This window comes from Cicer arietinum, chromosome 4, assembly GCF_000331145.2.
Source record: "Cicer arietinum cultivar CDC Frontier isolate Library 1 chromosome 4, Cicar.CDCFrontier_v2.0, whole genome shotgun sequence".
NCBI classification, from domain to species: domain Eukaryota; kingdom Viridiplantae; phylum Streptophyta; class Magnoliopsida; order Fabales; family Fabaceae; genus Cicer; species Cicer arietinum.
The window spans coordinates 4,560,757-4,577,140 of NC_021163.2; the positions used below are offsets into that span (position 1 = coordinate 4,560,757).

Genomic DNA, 16,384 nt, shown 5'->3' on the forward strand with positions numbered 1-16,384 from the left:
AAGTATTTATTTAAACTTTAAAAAGAAAAAAAAAACCCTGCGCATGTGTTTCGAAGTAGAACGCAGCCGTCTCTTGCGTTTAAACTTCAACTAAGCCTTCGCTTTCCGTTCATCGCCGGTGGCGGTTTCTTGCTAAATAAGTTCGTTTTTCTCTGTTCCCCATACTCTTATTCTGTTTTTCTACTAATGTTAATTGAACCTATGTTTTGCTTTACATCCACACACGATTTTAGAATCTCATTTAGAATCACATGATTATATTCATATTCATTGATCAAATATCTCATTTAGAATCTGTTTTCTTTCTTAGTTTAATATCTCCATTGGATTACTATGGATCCAAATTTTGATTCAAAGCCTCCAGCACCAAGAAAGGTTTGATTTCAATCTGTTGAATGGTTTATTTGTTTCATTGTTCTTTTGGTGAATGATATTAGTTTTATTTTTTTGCAGGTAAAGTTTGCGCCAAAAGCTTTACCACGTAAAGTGCCAAAGATAGAAGTTAAAAGGTATTTATCAATCTGTTTGATAATAGTTGTGTTATGCAGCTTAATTTTATGTTGTTTTAATCTGTTCTGTTTCTGCAGTGAAGTGGCTGAGGAGGATAATGCAACAGCAGCAGCAGATGCTAAGGAGCTTCTCCGGCGTTTCAATGTATATCTTATTTCAGTTTGATTTATAATTGGCAATCCATTGTTCAACTTTTCTATGATTTGAATTTAATTTTGTTATGTTGAAATTGAAATTTTTTTCATTGTTTTTTTGTAGGAGAATGCCATGAAGGCAAGGATGAAGGTTGAGAAAAAAGGTATAGTGTGTTACTACTTTGGTGTTGAAATTGTGATGACCAACTTTATGCGACTTTAAAGTTGGAAGACCGAACCATTGATTCTGTCCCTGTCATCTTGAAATTTACTTGAAAACAAATCGTACTGTTGTGACAAATCCTCAAATAGTGTAGGTACACAAAGATATTTCAACCATTAAAGTAAGGAAATTGAATTTACTTATAAATAACCTATTATGCATCGACACAGACATGACATTGAAATTTAGACACATGTAATAATTTAAGAAAATAGTAGTAATTGAATCTAACCAACCATATATGATGGTGTCAGACACTGACACATGTTAAACACTCTAGACTCCTTCCATCCGAGGTATTGCTGCTACATAGTAAATAACCATCTTTAAAATGATCAATTTTGCTACTACTTTATCTTTAAATGTGATTGAGTTTGCTCGATAGAGATGAGCAATTGATGAACATTTACTAAGAATTTCATATCGTGCTAAATAACAGGAGAATGAAAATAATCTCATTTTTTGTAATTTGTTTCGGCTTTTACATTTTAAATGAACACATCATACTTGTTTTGTGGATAGTTATGATTTTTTGCTTCAAATGTCTGCCATTCCTATGAATGATTCATAAAAATTGAATACTTGCCATCTAGTCTGCCTCTGTAGAGATCTCAGGATGATTCCCTTTTCACTAAGGCAGGAGTTGCATCAACCTTTTAGCTTTCTGACATTGCTTTGCCCATTTTATGGTTTGCAGTGTCAGCTTCACAAATTGCTTTTGGTTTTGGAGGCGAATCAGTTTCTCGCAAATCATACAATATTCCAAAAAGTGAGAGCAAGACCAGCTTTGGTGAAAATTTAGCATTCAATGGTATGTCTCCATCAAGGCATTTTCATTTAATAAACTGCAACAAAACGTTTTACTCTTGCTGCATAATTATTCCTTGTATTGAACATCTATTTGATGCTTTAACAACAGGTGTGAAAGAGAAAGAATACCAAGAACCATGGGTAAGTGTACTGAGTGAAACAAATATGTTGTTTTATGGATTTACTGTTTCTATTTGTTTCCTCTGTGTGTAACTGCTTGCAATTGTTTCATGCTTGTTTCATTCTGAAAATTTGGTCGTTGGATGTTGCTACAGGACATGAACAGCAATTATCCAATAGCTCTTCCCTTGAGGAAACCATATTCAGGCGACCCAGGTAAATTCCAGGAATCATCTTTGATATAGTTTTAATTTCACCAGAGTTGAACAATGCCACAATTAGTCACTTTGGTAACTAGTTTTACTCTGCCTTTTTACAGAACTAAGAGGCTTTAGTATTACGGTTACATTTATATAGTATCAAACTTCCATTTAAGTTTGTTCGGTTGAAAATAAAACACACTTTGTATTATGCTATATTGCTAAGTCAAGCGGCTTTAACTTCACATGTTATGATAGAATATCTTAACGAGGAGGAATTTGGGGAGGCTGCAATAACCAGAACTTATGATGAAAGCAAATCAAATTCAGCAATGGAGCTTGGCCTTTTGGTAACTAGACCAAAATTTAGGAAATCAAATTTATTAAGTTCAAATTGTTTTAAATTATTATAACAATGTTTTGAGCAAATTGTTGGCAGGAGGAAAATCCAGAGGCAAGTGCATTCTTTATTAAATTACCACCAGTTGTTCCTATGATTAAAAACCCAGCTAAGGCTGGAAGCCAAGATGTTAAGGAGAACTCTAAGCGTCCTCGAGTTTCTAAAGGTGTGGGGAAGCTCTACAAGTTGAACGAATTGCCACCTGGCTTAATGGGCAAAATGCTCGTGTACAAGAGTGGTGCAGTTAAACTGAAGCTTGGTAACACCCTTTATGATGTGCGTAAGATAAATTGCAAGATGCTTATCTGAGTATTATTGTCAGTTCTTATTTTTTTTATATACTCAATAGTCAACACTATGAAATGTCTCATATACTTATGTTTAATCGAGAAGTTAAGGGCATGAACTAAGAAAGCTGTTTTCACCCTTTTCCGAACAAATATTTGAATACAGAAAACAAAATGAAAACAAGGTGACAACTTTGTAATTAAAAGTAAAGATATGAAATTGAAACAAAAAATGTTTTCTCAAATTGAAAATCCCAAAGTTGAGAAGTCTTCAGAGAAAGGATGTCAGATGCCTAGAGGCTCAGATGAATCATTATCAAAATTTTAAATGCGATACAAGTAATTTACTTCAAATAATGATACATGGAGGGATTGACCCTATTCTACTAATCCTAGATACCAAGTTATAGCTAAAAACAGTTGAAATAATAATGGAAATAAGTAACATGCAATGGAAATAAAGCTTGTATAAATGGAAGAACAGGTTATGCTGTAGAGAGGTGCAATGATTAGGCTATGCATGGTGTTCTGCAGATGGGTTCCTCCAAGGCTCCAACCTTGTTCTGTACAATATAGTGACATATAAACCTGGTTCTGCAGATCACTTATGGAAAAACTCCAAAATTACTCTGTATAGCTTGACTATAATAATATTGGTATTTGTTTAAGCTAAATTTGTGTTATTTTTTAAAATGGTTGCAGGTTTCCTCAGGTATGGATTGCTCATTTGCTCAAGATTATGCTGCTATGAATACTGCTGAAAAGCATTGTTCCATAATTGGGGAGATCACCAAACATGCTACTATAACCCCGGATGTAGATGCTGCACTTGATTGTCTAAAGGACTTAGATTTATAAATTATAATAGTTTTCATTACATTCATGATTTTTTTTTGGTAGGCAATTATATTCGTGAAATTATTTGTTAGATATCATAAACAATGAAAAGAGAATAAAAGAAAATAGAATTAGGTCTATAATTTATTATGACTAGTTTCATCTTGAATTTTGTATGTGTTGCTTTTATTTCGTGTAGTGAAGTGTGGTATAATCACTTCCGATAAGAATGACTCTAATGTGCAGGTGTTTATAATTTTTTGCAAGTCTTGCATGAAGTAATTGAGTTTGTTGGATCATTCACAACTATGATAAGATATAAAATGTTTTTTTTTAAGAAACATTTAAGGTAGTGAATATGTTGCTAGAATGTGTCTATTGACGTGGGAAAAAAGTAGTATGCGCCCCTTACAAATGGACTTCATCCATGGTTTGGGTTTGGATATGTGGGAAAATGTATTCAAATATTGCACTTTTTTTTAAAAGTAAGTTTAATCTAAAATAATTGGTATTTGAATATATTTATATAAAAAATGAGATGGAAAGTTAAAATTCATTCTAGAGATAAAAGTTTTAAATTATAGTTTTAAGTTTAAATTAATTTTAGTTTATAAAAGTAATTTCCTTTGGGTTCTGGTTGTTACATATTATATTTAATTGTAATTTTGATTTTTGTTTGTAAAATTGGTCACTCTTTTAAAATTATTTTTGGTCTATTTTTTATATTTTTTAATTAAAAAAAAATGATAATTTGATATATTTTAAATGATTTTATATATGATCTTATAATGTAGAACTAACTACGCATTAATTATTTATGTTATTAATTAAATTATAAAATTGAATATTTTTAAAATTTAAAAGTAAATATTTTAGAAAATTTTATTGTAATTTTATAATTATTAATTATTCGATATCATTGTATCGCCATATTATTTGAATTATGTTATATTATCAAAATTGTTGGATTTTAATATAGGAATATAAATTTTACGGATAAATAAAAATAGAGGGATTAAAACTGCAATTAAGTTTATATATTATAAAAAAAAAATTAATTTTGATGTTCAATAATTATTGAGTTATTTTATTGATATTTTTAAGAATAATATAGTTTATGCTCAATAGTACTGTGATCTCTTAATTTAATTTCGTTTTAGTCTTTTTTTTAATTAATTTTTTATTTGGTCATTTATTTTAATTTTAAGTGACAATTAGATATTTTATGTTTTAAAATATCAACAATGTTATTCTTTTTTATTGTAAAAATTCAAAAAATTCATCAAATTTTTTAAATAAAACTTATAAAATTAATTATCATCTTCAATATAATGCAATTTTCATCAAATTCATAACTTAAATCTTTAAATAAACTCATATTTTCATATCTAACAACATCAAATAAAGAATGAAAATATGAATTTAGTTGAACATTTGAGTTACCAATTTGATGAATTTTGTATTATATTGAAGAATATAATTAAATTTATGGGTTTTATTTGAAAAATTTGATGAATTTTTGTAAAAAAAAAGGATAACATTGTTGGGATTTTAAAACATAAAAGATCAAATTATCACTTAAAATTAAAATAAAGAATCAAATGGAGAAGAAAAAAAAGATAAATAACTAAAATGTTAATTGAAATTAAGTTAAAAAACCACAAATGTTATTTAGCATACAATTTATTTAGTTTTGATTATAAAAGTAATTTTTATTAAAATTATCTATGGTGAAATAATTTTTAAAATAAACTCTCTATAGCAACTGATTTGAAATAATTTCGAGTTTTATTTCTTCGTATTGTCAATATTGTTTTCTAAATTGCAAACGAATGAAAACTTGTTAAAATAATTACTATTTTGTTGTAAAAAAGTTATAACAATTAAGTCCAAAATCTTGGGATTTTCATTTTAATTTTTTATTTTATTTTTTGTTTAATTTATTTTCAAATTCAATTAAAGAAAAAAACATATTAAAATTTTAATATTTGTGTTATTATTTGAGTAAATTTTTATTAAGGAGTTCATTCATCATATGGATAATGTGACTACTAAGTGATATTAAGAGACTAATCTAAAAGATTTTTATACTAACGAATTTTTAGTGAAACGTTCGTATTATGAAGTTATCTTTTTTATCCATAACCGATCATTTAAATTTATAAATATTCATATTTTCAAAATCGTGTGACTCATATAATCCGTGTGCATATCGTATGAATCCATTCGAGTGACTCGAGTTCAGTCGAGTCAACTGGTTTAACTCAGCCATGACAATTAGATATGTATCATGTCTATTTGATTATCTTTTAAAGGATTTTTTTTTGAACAAATAAAAAACAATCAATTGAATTTAATTAAGTTTTTATAATAATTTATCACAAAACCAAATAATTAGATACAAGTGGTTAATGAGAAAATAAATTGTCGAAGAATATTAGAGTTTGAATTTTGACTAAAAGAATTATTAGTGAGATTATCAAAGTTTCAATTTTGACAAGAAGAATTATTAGTCAGATTGTATTTATTTATTAGAATTTTACATTTTCCTTAAAACCAAAGAGTTAAATAAATAAAAACCAATTTTTTTTACAATATATGAATGATGATTGTAATTTGGCATGTCTAAAACTTTTAACCATAAAAGAGCATAGAAATTAAGCTAGAAAAAACAATGTGACATAATTTACCACAAATAAATACTATAATTCCAAAAGAAAAATGAATGAAAAGTGGGGCAATCAATCACACAAGCTCACTACCCTCACACATGCCCCGGGCCAGACAGTGAGGGATACTACTGATAAGTAGAGAAGGTGTTTGACAAAATGACGATGCCATTTCTGATCTGAGTGTGAGATTGTGTCCGCAGCTTCCTTTCCTTCACGTGCTTTTGATTTGAGTTGTTCTCTTCTCTTAGATCCAATCTCATTTCAACCCTAAATCAAATTCCCCAATTCCTCTTCCTTTCATTGTCAACTACTAGTACTTTCTTCATTGCCATTTTTTCAAAGGAAATTCCAAATTACCGAAACTTCCACTTCTTTCCTTTTCCTTACATCATTCTTCACCAACTCTCTCCACTTCAGTTTCTCTTCACACTACATACACTATACAAATGCCCAAACTATTTCCACCAAATTCACTTATTTCTAATCTCAATTTCATTTTCATTTCATTTCAACACTAATTTCCCCACATCACATTCACATGGAAGACACATCCAAATACTCCCACAGTCCTGTCCACGTGGCAGTCGCCAACCGCGACCACGCTTCCCTCCGCCGTCTCGTTTCCACCCTCCCCAACCTCGCCAAACCCGGCGAAATCAACACCGAATCAGAATCCCTCGCCGCCGAGATTCTAGCCGACGAAGTCTCCTCCGTCATCGACCGCCGCGATGTTCCCGGCCGCGAAACCCCTCTCCACATCGCCGTACGTCTTAGGGATCCAATCTCCGCCGATATTCTAATGTCCGCCGGCGCCGATTGGAGTCTTCAAAACGAGCAAGGCTGGAGTGCTCTCCAAGAAGCAGTTTGCAACAGAGAGGAATCAATCGCTCTCGTTATCGCTCGCCATTATCAACCTCTCGCTTGGGCGAAATGGTGCCGTAGGTTGCCGCGAATAGTTGCTTCTGCTTCTCGAATTCGCGATTTCTATATGGAGATTTCTTTCCATTTTGAAAGTTCTGTTATTCCTTTTATAGGTAGAATTGCACCTTCTGATACTTACCGTATTTGGAAACGTGGTTCCAATCTTCGTGCTGATATGACACTAGCTGGTTTTGATGGATTTCGCATTCAACGTTCTGATCAGAGTTTTTTGTTTCTCGGTGAGGGTTACACTTCAGAGGATGGTAATGTGAATCTTCCCAATGGTTCTTTGATTTGTCTTTCTCATAAGGAGAAGGAAATTAACAATGCTTTAGAAGGTGCTGGTACACAACCTACTGAAGCTGAAGTTGCTCATGAAGTTAATTTGATGTTTCAGACGAATATGTATAGGCCTGGTATCGATGTTACTCAGGCCGAGCTTGTTCCGAATTTGAATTGGAGGCGTCAGGAGAAGACTGAGATTGTTGGGAATTGGAAGGCTAAGGTTTATGACATGCTCAATGTTATGGTTAGTGTGAAATCAAGGCGGGTTCCGGGTGCTTTGGTGGATGAAGAGATTTTTTTGAATGGAGAGAATAATGATGAGTTTGATGATGTGTTGACTGCTGATGAAAGAACGCAGTTGAAATCGGCGCTACGGATGGGGAATTCGGAGGGTGTTTGTCAGGATGAGGAGCATGGAGGAGGCGGAGTAGGGGGAGGGTTTGATGGTCGTGAAAATGTATATGAGAATGAGAATTGTGAAGTTAATGGTGTGGTTAAAGAGAAGAAGGGTTGGTTTGGTTGGAACAAGAAGAACTTGAAGAATGGTGGTGATGAACAAGAGGTTTCAAAGAAATTTTCGATGTTGGGCCAAGAAGGTAGCAACCAGAGATCGAGCGATCAGCAAAAGCAACAGCAAGAGTTTCTTAAGGAGGACCATGGGGAAAGGAATTCAAAGAAAGGAAAAGATCAAAATTTGAAGAAGAAAAAGAAGAAAGGAGCGAGTAATGAGTCTAAGAGTGAAAGTGAGTTCAAAAAGGGTGTAAGACCCGTCTTGTGGTTGACACAAGACTTTCCTTTGAAAACAGATGAGCTTCTGCCGGTACTTGACATCTTGGCGAACAAGGTGAAGGCTATTAGGAGACTTAGAGAACTTTTGACAACCAAACTTCCTCAAGGAACCTTCCCTGTCAAGGTAACCCAAATACTATCATAACATTCAGTGCTTCATTTTTTAATGCATAGTGGCTTTGCACTCTTCTTGTTATGTTACAATGTGCTTGCATTACCTGTTTTTTATATTTTCTGACAAGTCTAGTTAGATGGGATTCTGTTCATACATATTTTACATACATAAGATTAGATTCAAGTCTCTTTCTTTTTTGTCCAAATATTACATGACTACATATATAAGACTAGACTAGACATAAGTTTAGTTATGGAACCTCCCGCATTTTCGAGACATTTACTAACGAAATTTTAAACGTAAAGATACATATTTGTTTTTTTTATTTATTTATAAAATTATCTTAAATACCCATTTACTTTAAAACCAATTAATAATTTTTCAATTGTATTTTCAAAAATAATGAATCATAATATTCGCAATTACAATAAGTAAAACAAAAGAAACTTCTAAAGCCAAAACTCTTGGCTTTTTACTAGGTAAAAATAAATTCTAGTTGGTCATAATTCTGGACGCTTCTGGAAAACTCTCCCAACAAGTCTAACACTAGTATAAAGTATCTCAGAGCCTCAAACATGCTATTGTACTTCTTGGCATTTTTCCTACTAGGTTGACTCGCAACATTATTCGCTTAAGTGACGTCCTATGGGTCATCTTCAAATAACAAACACAAAGAAAATAACCATGCATATATATATATTTATTATAGCAAGAATATAATTAAATCATATACTTCAGTAAACAATTATAACACAAAACACCAAAGATACAAATTAATCAAAATGCACAAATCCTATTTGTTAAACTAGATATCAACGCATGATTCCGAAATTTCACCATCTCGTAGAGCAAAGAGTCCCACCATTGGACGAATGTTCTTCAGAGTTTCATGTGCAGTACCCCACCGTTGATTATTTTTCTGAACCACGTTGACTTTTCAAGGAACTGTCAATCTGTCATCACGTACTCGCGACTAAGTCTAGACCACCAATGCATGCATGAATGTCATCACCTTAGTTAGTAACAAAATAGATCACTCAACCAGAGCGTCCAAAACCGATCTAGTTTAGATACAAAATTATCATCTTGAAAAACCATCCGATACCAATCAAAATACGCAAATTGCTTAATCTCATAATATCACTCATAAACATATAATTCATATAACACATATTTTGAAGATAACACACAAACAAAACCAATACATAACATCACAGTGCAATTATATCACATATAATTCAATTAGAAAAACAAATGGAGTGATGCCCTTACCAAGGTTTTAAGACATACAATTTCTTTATATTTTTAAAAAAGATCAATACTCTCAAATTAGCTAGCACACAAATAAGTACCAATAAAAAGATTTTGAGTCTATTTGACACAAGTGCCTCACGACAAATCCAATAAAATAAAGGAAAAATGTCATTTTTCAAATATTTCTTTTGGACCAAATTCTAATATAACAAGTAGGGGTGTAAATAGGCCAGACTGGATTTTGAAAAGTCTGAACCTGATTTACGATTGATTTTTTAGGCATAAGCTTGGCCTACAGCCTATCATAGGTTTTTTTTCCGGCCCGACCTGACATTTTTAAAAGTCTAGCCTGACCTGAAAGCCTTTTTAAAAACCTTATTCACATTAAAACATTTAAATATTATATTTTACATTTTTTTTAAAGGGAGACTAATAAAATTATAATCAAATCTAATAAAATAATAATTAACAAGTCTACACTGCAACAACCTTCTAAGAAAACAAAAAAAAACAAAATGAATCTATAATTAGTTCATATACACATATCAAGCTATATGCTCTAATCCATATCAATTAAATGATGTTCTACTCATACCACTTGATGCTCTCCTCTCCACATATCAATACCAATGTACATATCTATATATATATTAAACAAAAAATGATTTTTTTAACAAAATAATTTTTCAAAAATTTGAAACAAACACCATTTAAATCCTAAAAACTGATTTTTAGTTTTAAAGAATATATTTTTTTCCTGAAATAAACGCACCCATTATTACCTCTCAAACAAATATGGAACGACTACTGAGTAATTACCTAATTGAACGACTATCGAATATGGAACGACTACCAAATAGGAAATCACTACCGAATATGAAATGACTACTCAGTGATTGCCTAATTAATAGACTTTAAAATAGGAAATAATATTATTAATATAATAATAAAAAATAACATTAATAAATAATAAAAAATATATAGTCTGGCTTGTTAGGCATAATAGACTCTTTTATAAGTCTGAGTCTGACCTATTTACATAAATAGACTTTAAAAGTAGCATGAGTCTAGCCTTTTTTATTAAATAGACCAGACCAGACCATTCTTGATCAAGAACACTTCTAAAATAATAAATTGGATATCACAATTTTGCTTTTAAAATTAAAAAATATTTTTTACACAATAATAATAATAATATCAAAACCATTTTCCAAATTATCTATCATCATAAAGCCATTTACTAAAAATCAGTTTTTGATCAATAACAACTTTACCATAAAAATTAATATTTTAATTTACAAACATAAATTTTGTAAAAAAAATCATCGTTTCAAAGTTATAGATTTTATATCAGAGATAGTAAAAATATTAATAGATTATATTAATAAGTTAAGTTAAAAGGTAAAGATGACATACTAAAATTTAAACGAAATTGGAGCAAATTCCTTGCACAACCGTAGACTATTGGAACCAATTTTCTTTTTTCTCTCGTTGTTGCTGCACTGATCATTATTTCCCTCTCTCGTACACTATGTATGATTCAATATTCTTTTTTTTTTTAAACTTAAAGTAGCTATTAACTAGAGACTTAAACATCCCTTTTTTTTTTCTTTCCTTTTTGTTGACCTAACCTAATAACCAACTAGAGATTTATATGGCTTTTCTCGTTAACTAACATTTGAGATTTGACTAATCTAAAATATCTTGATTGTTTTTGTTTTTAGAAATAGTTAAATCGTGTCATTATTATAAATATTTTTTTAAGTACTTCACAACGAAATATTTTAAAAAAAATTGATTTTCACATAATTTAGTAAAATATTCGGTCAAATTAAATAAATCATGTCACACACATATATACTTTTCAAAAATAATAATTGAATAAAGAATAAAATTATAACAAGCACATTATAAATTGTTGGAAAAAATAAAAATATATTTCACACTACTAATAATAGAGAAAATGCGGGTTTTACAAGTTAGATTTGATTCTGCTCAATATCAAAAACTATCATAGTGAGTTTCTGAATAAAAGCCTACTTTTATTCTTCAAATATTACAAACGTCCATTATTGTGGTCATCGGATGATTTTGCCATCAATTTAGGATATGTTTGGTCTCATAATAAACATATTTGCAAATAGATAACATAATGAAAGTAAACCTTTTAATTTAAAGGAGAAACAAGAAATGGCAAAAAACTGTTTTCTCAAACTAACCAGGCTAAGGTTCCTAATGGTGTTGAGATTACATTGATCATCCATATATATTTTACGTCAAGTCCCTAAATCGAGGCTCCTTCGCTACATTCATTTATGTCAGCACGACAAAGAAGAACCAATTTTGGTGACATTTTGCATAATCGAATTTTGATAACAAAAATTCAAAGAACTAAGAAGTGATGACATTTGTACTTTATGAGGATGAAAACAGGAGTCTATTCAATGAAGTTTTTTTGAAGTGGTTGCAATTTGTCTAGACAGTCTCTCGCCCTCTTGAAAGTTCTTTATTTCTTACTGTTGGGTTGGGGGATTGAGTTTTGTTCTTTTCCTTGACAGTGCATGAGTGACAGATTCTTTCTCTATTGTCACAAGTCAGTACGAATCAATTTCTTTGATCTCTAGTACTCTCCACCAGTCTAGTTCCAAATATTGATGGTTTTCTGTGGGGAGATACTATCATCATTCTATTGTCAAATATGTTACTCGATCCTAGTGTCGTTATTTAAAGACATTTATGGTTCCTAGTGTTTTTCTCCCCTTGAATCTGTGTCCTAATTGAACACTCGGTATGGAGCTGAGTCAAAATTATGAGAAGTTTCTCAGGTCCCTGGCTTATGCCCAGTATTCTTTAGTCTGATGCATGGAGTTTCCCTTCTGTCCATTAAAATCTGAAGATATATAGCTATTCATCATCTATGTAGAACAATGTATTGCAAAGCAAATTCCATTTGTTGGTTAGTATTTTTTGTATGACATATTTTATTGTATAATAAAATTAATATTTTATATAAACAATTAATTTATCATATTACTTTGGCTATCTATATCCTGCCGGGCTTTTTTTAGCTTCTTACCAAATGTTGTGTCAGTGTTTGCAAGTTGCAGCACTGTTTCTCAGACCTCTGGTTATGCTATTGCTATGCAGGTAGCTATTCCTATAGTCCCTACTATAAGGGTTATTGTAACTTTTACAAAATTTGAGGAGCTTCAGACATCAGAGGAGTTTTCAACTCCACTCTCTAGCCCAGTCTACTTCCAGGATGCCAAATCCAAGGAATCAGAAGGGTCAACATCCTGGATTTCGTGGATGAAAGGAAATCGTGGTATGATATCTAGTGACTCTGATAGTCATAGTCACAGATATAAGGATGAAGTAGACCCTTTCATTATTCCTTCAGATTACAAATGGGTGGATGCAAATGAGAGGAAACGCCGTATAAAGGCAAAAAGAGCCAAAAGTAAGAAAAATAAGAAGCAGTCAGTTGCTAAAGGAGGAGATGGAGTCCATCAGGGGAGTGATGATGTGGGAGAATTATACAAATAGTGTTGTACATCTGTAATGGCCACTTTGATAATCATTTCCAGAGAGGAAGTGTAAAGAGTATTTGTACACAGCTGACTATACCTTTTACATTGGACGATCTCGCGAAGAATTTACGGGGAACTTTTCGTGTGATCCTTGCTCTTCAAGAGAAGGATGCTTTTATGTTTTTTGCACATTTGTGATATCAGACCATGAAGAGAGCTTTCATCATCTGAAAATTGTTGTATTGTCATGTGAAGTGAAAATGAAGAGAGTATCACCTTCAATTAGTTGGCTACTTGGCTTCATTCTAATTTTCTCCAATATTTGTATGTACATCTATATACACAATATCTTGCACTTCTCTGAGTGGTATCTCAGTCGCTATTTTTCCGACTGACATTGACATAGTAAAATTTGTTGTTGTTGTAACTCTATTCATTGATAGTTCGGATCTTCTTTGTTGCCTTTTCTTTTCACCAAGGTGGATCATCCAATTTTCTTTACATTTTACGAGTTCTTATCTAAAGATATCATTCAATAATCTTCATGGAGTATTGATTTGAACAAAGAAAGGGGGGGTGAAGAGCGTATATACTGATGTTTGATTTAGAGGGGGTGAGGGAAAATTAATTTACACTAGCATTTATGTTTTCGGGATGACAATAAGTATACTTTGAGTTGGGTAATATAACGTCTACTTTGAGTAGGGTAATATAATGTCTCTATATATTTTCATTCTTAAAAAAAAATAATATCATATTTGGATCTATACAAATATGAGTAATGACTTTAATACTCTATATGGTATTTGCATATATGGATGTATACAAATATGGTTATTATGTAAACAATTATTTTTAGAGGATAATCTAGTATTTTGGGATATGTGAAAAATGTATTTTTTTCGCTGCTTTTATGTTGATATTCTTTTCTAGGGTCTGACCTCTCTTATTACTAGATCGAACCCTAATTTGAGAGTGTGTCCCCTACCAAAATTCTGTGGTCACCAATGATTATGATAGTACAAATGGGAGCCATATGTTGTGTCTCATACAAGTGAGTGTTCGTTCTCGTCGAACCAGTCAACCCCCTTTCACTTCTCACTCCATTCGAGGCTATGTGAAATTTGCCTCTATAAGGTCAATTAATGTCCAGCTCGATCGTCGCTATTGGCCTTGTGAAACTGACAAATGAGGGGCAACTGAATTGGTACTGAACACAAACCCTTGACCATCAAGATTGAAGGGTGCAGACATTTTGGGTCTTTGAGTGGCCAAACAGTTTGGTACCCGACATTATGAGTTGTAATTTTTTTAAATTAATTATCAAAGAAAACTTATTGAAATAAGCTAATATATAATATAAACTATTTTCATTAATTCTTGAAAATACTTACACTAGTGCTTATGTAATAAGACATTTAAATAAATTGTAAATAAGTTCTTCAATTTTAAGAATGAAGTAGGTATCCCCGCGAGAAAGAACAAAAAGGAACCATACAAAAAAAATAATAGACTAGCAGAACAAAGTCCAATCATTTTGAGTAATTGATTTTTCCATCACTCTTTCTATTAGAGATCATGCTGCAGTAATTATACATACTACTTACTCATATTATTATCATAATAATATTTACAAATGATCTAATTTACAAGACATTACCAAAACCTATCCTTGTTAACACTCAAGTATCCAGCCATTACCTTTCCCCCAGTATTTCTCATTCCATCTATAAGGAAGGACCAAGTAGACCCCAATGTCCCAACAAAAAAATCTGAGTCAGCAGCCATTAAGAAATTAACTAGTGGATAATTAGTGCTAATCTCTCTACCTAAGCTGGCTTCATAGTCTGCCATTGACATGTTACTCCTAACTTGGCGCCTTACCTTTGTATAGTAAAAGTTCCAATGTGAATATTCTCTTGTTTTGTCAATTACTTGCTGAATCAAATCAAGAGTAGTATTTGTGTTAGACTTTATAAACAAATATCATTTAAATTTTAATCGTGACCCATTATAATTATTATTAGTTTGAAAGGTAAAAAGTATGGAAACAATTCAGACCATCAGATGACTCACACCCGACTTTACATTTTAGGCATGATTTAGACAAGCCGAAAATGTGAACGGATTGATCTTGGTTTGATAGTCCAAATTGTCAAATTTCAGCTATGTGAAATTCCATGACTGCAGGGAGTTCAGGTAACTAGTACCTGCATTTCAGTGGAAAGCCAAATGCTATTAAGGTTCGGGAAATGACTCCGAATCTGATCAGCGAGCTGCATGTATTCTTCAAATTCAACCACCTTCATTTCGCATGCTTTGTCTCCCATCCTTACATGCATGCTTAGAAGAGGCCTAGGGACCCACGGCTTGTGATTCGACCATACATATTCATTGATATCAGACTGCTGTTTGTTACTGCTTTCCTGAGGTAAAGAAGTAAAGGAAAGTACATAATTTTCATGTATACTAGCTCAAGACCAATATTTACCAAATATGTAAAATTTATGTTGTGTTTATCAAATAATCAGAAAAACAATCCTTAGGAAAAATAAAGTAGTTTTTCTTATAGGACACCTTTTCATGGTTCCCCTTTTTATTCTGATGCAAATCAAGGTTTTATATAATAATATACTCTTAACTTTCAATACTCTTATGTAAAACAAGAAAAACGGTGCAACAAATTTAACATCCACCTTGGACCAGTCTGCAGAAAGACTTTGAAGGACCATTTTTGCAGCTAATTTTCCAAAGGCCACGTGACGGGCCTCGTTCATTAAATTGCATGTATATTCAGTTGGAAACCTCATGAAGTAGCGTACCGCCTGAAACCGACATTTAGGGCGACAAGATTAAATCATAAACTATTGCCAAAATAAGAACAAACCATTTTTCTTGTAGGTCTAACAAGAACCTGTGCTCTCCACCACCGATTATCCATTTTTCTATGAGAAGCCAGCAAACTTCCATTTATAGAAGTTGTAGGTTGCAAATAGTTCCATGGAAGTCCCCACTTCCTGAAGTATATATCAGCATTGGAAGAACAAAACAACTGTAAGTACGGTTGGAATCTTGGTATGGAAGCAATCATAAATGCAGTTCTGAGAGATTTACCTAGGAGTTGGTCCAGTCCATATATTTTTGGATGTATAGCTTTCTTTTGTGGTCACAACTCCTTTGCTCCATGCCTCTTCAGTTTTCATAAGTTCGAAAGCACGCTGACGGCATTCAAGGGATGTTTCTGGCAAGAAGTAACAACTCCAACTAGACCGTGAAGACCCTGCATATGAAAGAGTG

General features: G+C 32.0%; 3 protein-coding genes across 3 annotated transcripts in view; 2 read left to right on the forward strand and 1 right to left on the reverse strand.

Moving 5' to 3' along the window:
• LOC101513907 (uncharacterized) lies at positions 1–3,671 on the forward strand. The gene is made up of 11 exons (XM_004495521.4): positions 1–140; positions 311–375; positions 454–509; positions 588–654; positions 769–808; positions 1,565–1,678; positions 1,787–1,818; positions 1,953–2,013; positions 2,256–2,347; positions 2,437–2,673; positions 3,387–3,671. The coding sequence occupies exons 2-11, from the start codon at positions 334–336 to the stop codon at positions 3,540–3,542; spliced, it is 897 nt and encodes a 298-aa protein (XP_004495578.1). The 5' UTR covers positions 1–140; positions 311–333; the 3' UTR covers positions 3,543–3,671.
• A 2,578-nt stretch (positions 3,672–6,249) lies between these two features.
• LOC101514246 (uncharacterized) lies at positions 6,250–13,561 on the forward strand. The gene is made up of 2 exons (XM_004495522.4): positions 6,250–8,312; positions 12,705–13,561. The coding sequence occupies exons 1-2, from the start codon at positions 6,732–6,734 to the stop codon at positions 13,101–13,103; spliced, it is 1,980 nt and encodes a 659-aa protein (XP_004495579.1). The 5' UTR covers positions 6,250–6,731; the 3' UTR covers positions 13,104–13,561.
• An 881-nt stretch (positions 13,562–14,442) lies between these two features.
• The window catches only part of LOC101514561 (uncharacterized), a 4,570-nt gene continuing 2,628 nt past the window's right edge, over positions 14,443–16,384 (reverse strand). The window contains exons 4-8 of the mRNA XM_004495523.4: positions 16,202–16,367; positions 16,002–16,104; positions 15,784–15,912; positions 15,298–15,513; positions 14,443–15,025 (exon numbers count right to left, since the gene is read on the reverse strand). Of these exons, the coding sequence (XP_004495580.1) occupies positions 14,744–15,025; positions 15,298–15,513; positions 15,784–15,912; positions 16,002–16,104; positions 16,202–16,367 (896 nt within the window). The 3' untranslated portion in view covers positions 14,443–14,743. The remainder of the gene's footprint in view (positions 15,026–15,297; positions 15,514–15,783; positions 15,913–16,001; positions 16,105–16,201; positions 16,368–16,384) is intronic.

Excerpts from the sequence above, each read along its gene's own strand:
- LOC101513907 (XM_004495521.4), top strand. The coding sequence starts at position 334 with ATGGATCCAAATTTTGATTCAAAGCCTCCAGCACCAAGAAAG. Across the intron at positions 655-768 it reads AGCTTCTCCGGCGTTTCAAT|GAGAATGCCATGAAGGCAAG; the intron begins GTATATCTTATT and ends GTTTTTTTGTAG. Across the intron at positions 809-1,564 it reads GATGAAGGTTGAGAAAAAAG|TGTCAGCTTCACAAATTGCT; the intron begins GTATAGTGTGTT and ends TATGGTTTGCAG.
- LOC101514246 (XM_004495522.4), top strand. The coding sequence starts at position 6,732 with ATGGAAGACACATCCAAATACTCCCACAGTCCTGTCCACGTGGCAGTC. Across the intron at positions 8,313-12,704 it reads AAGGAACCTTCCCTGTCAAG|GTAGCTATTCCTATAGTCCC; the intron begins GTAACCCAAATA and ends ATTGCTATGCAG.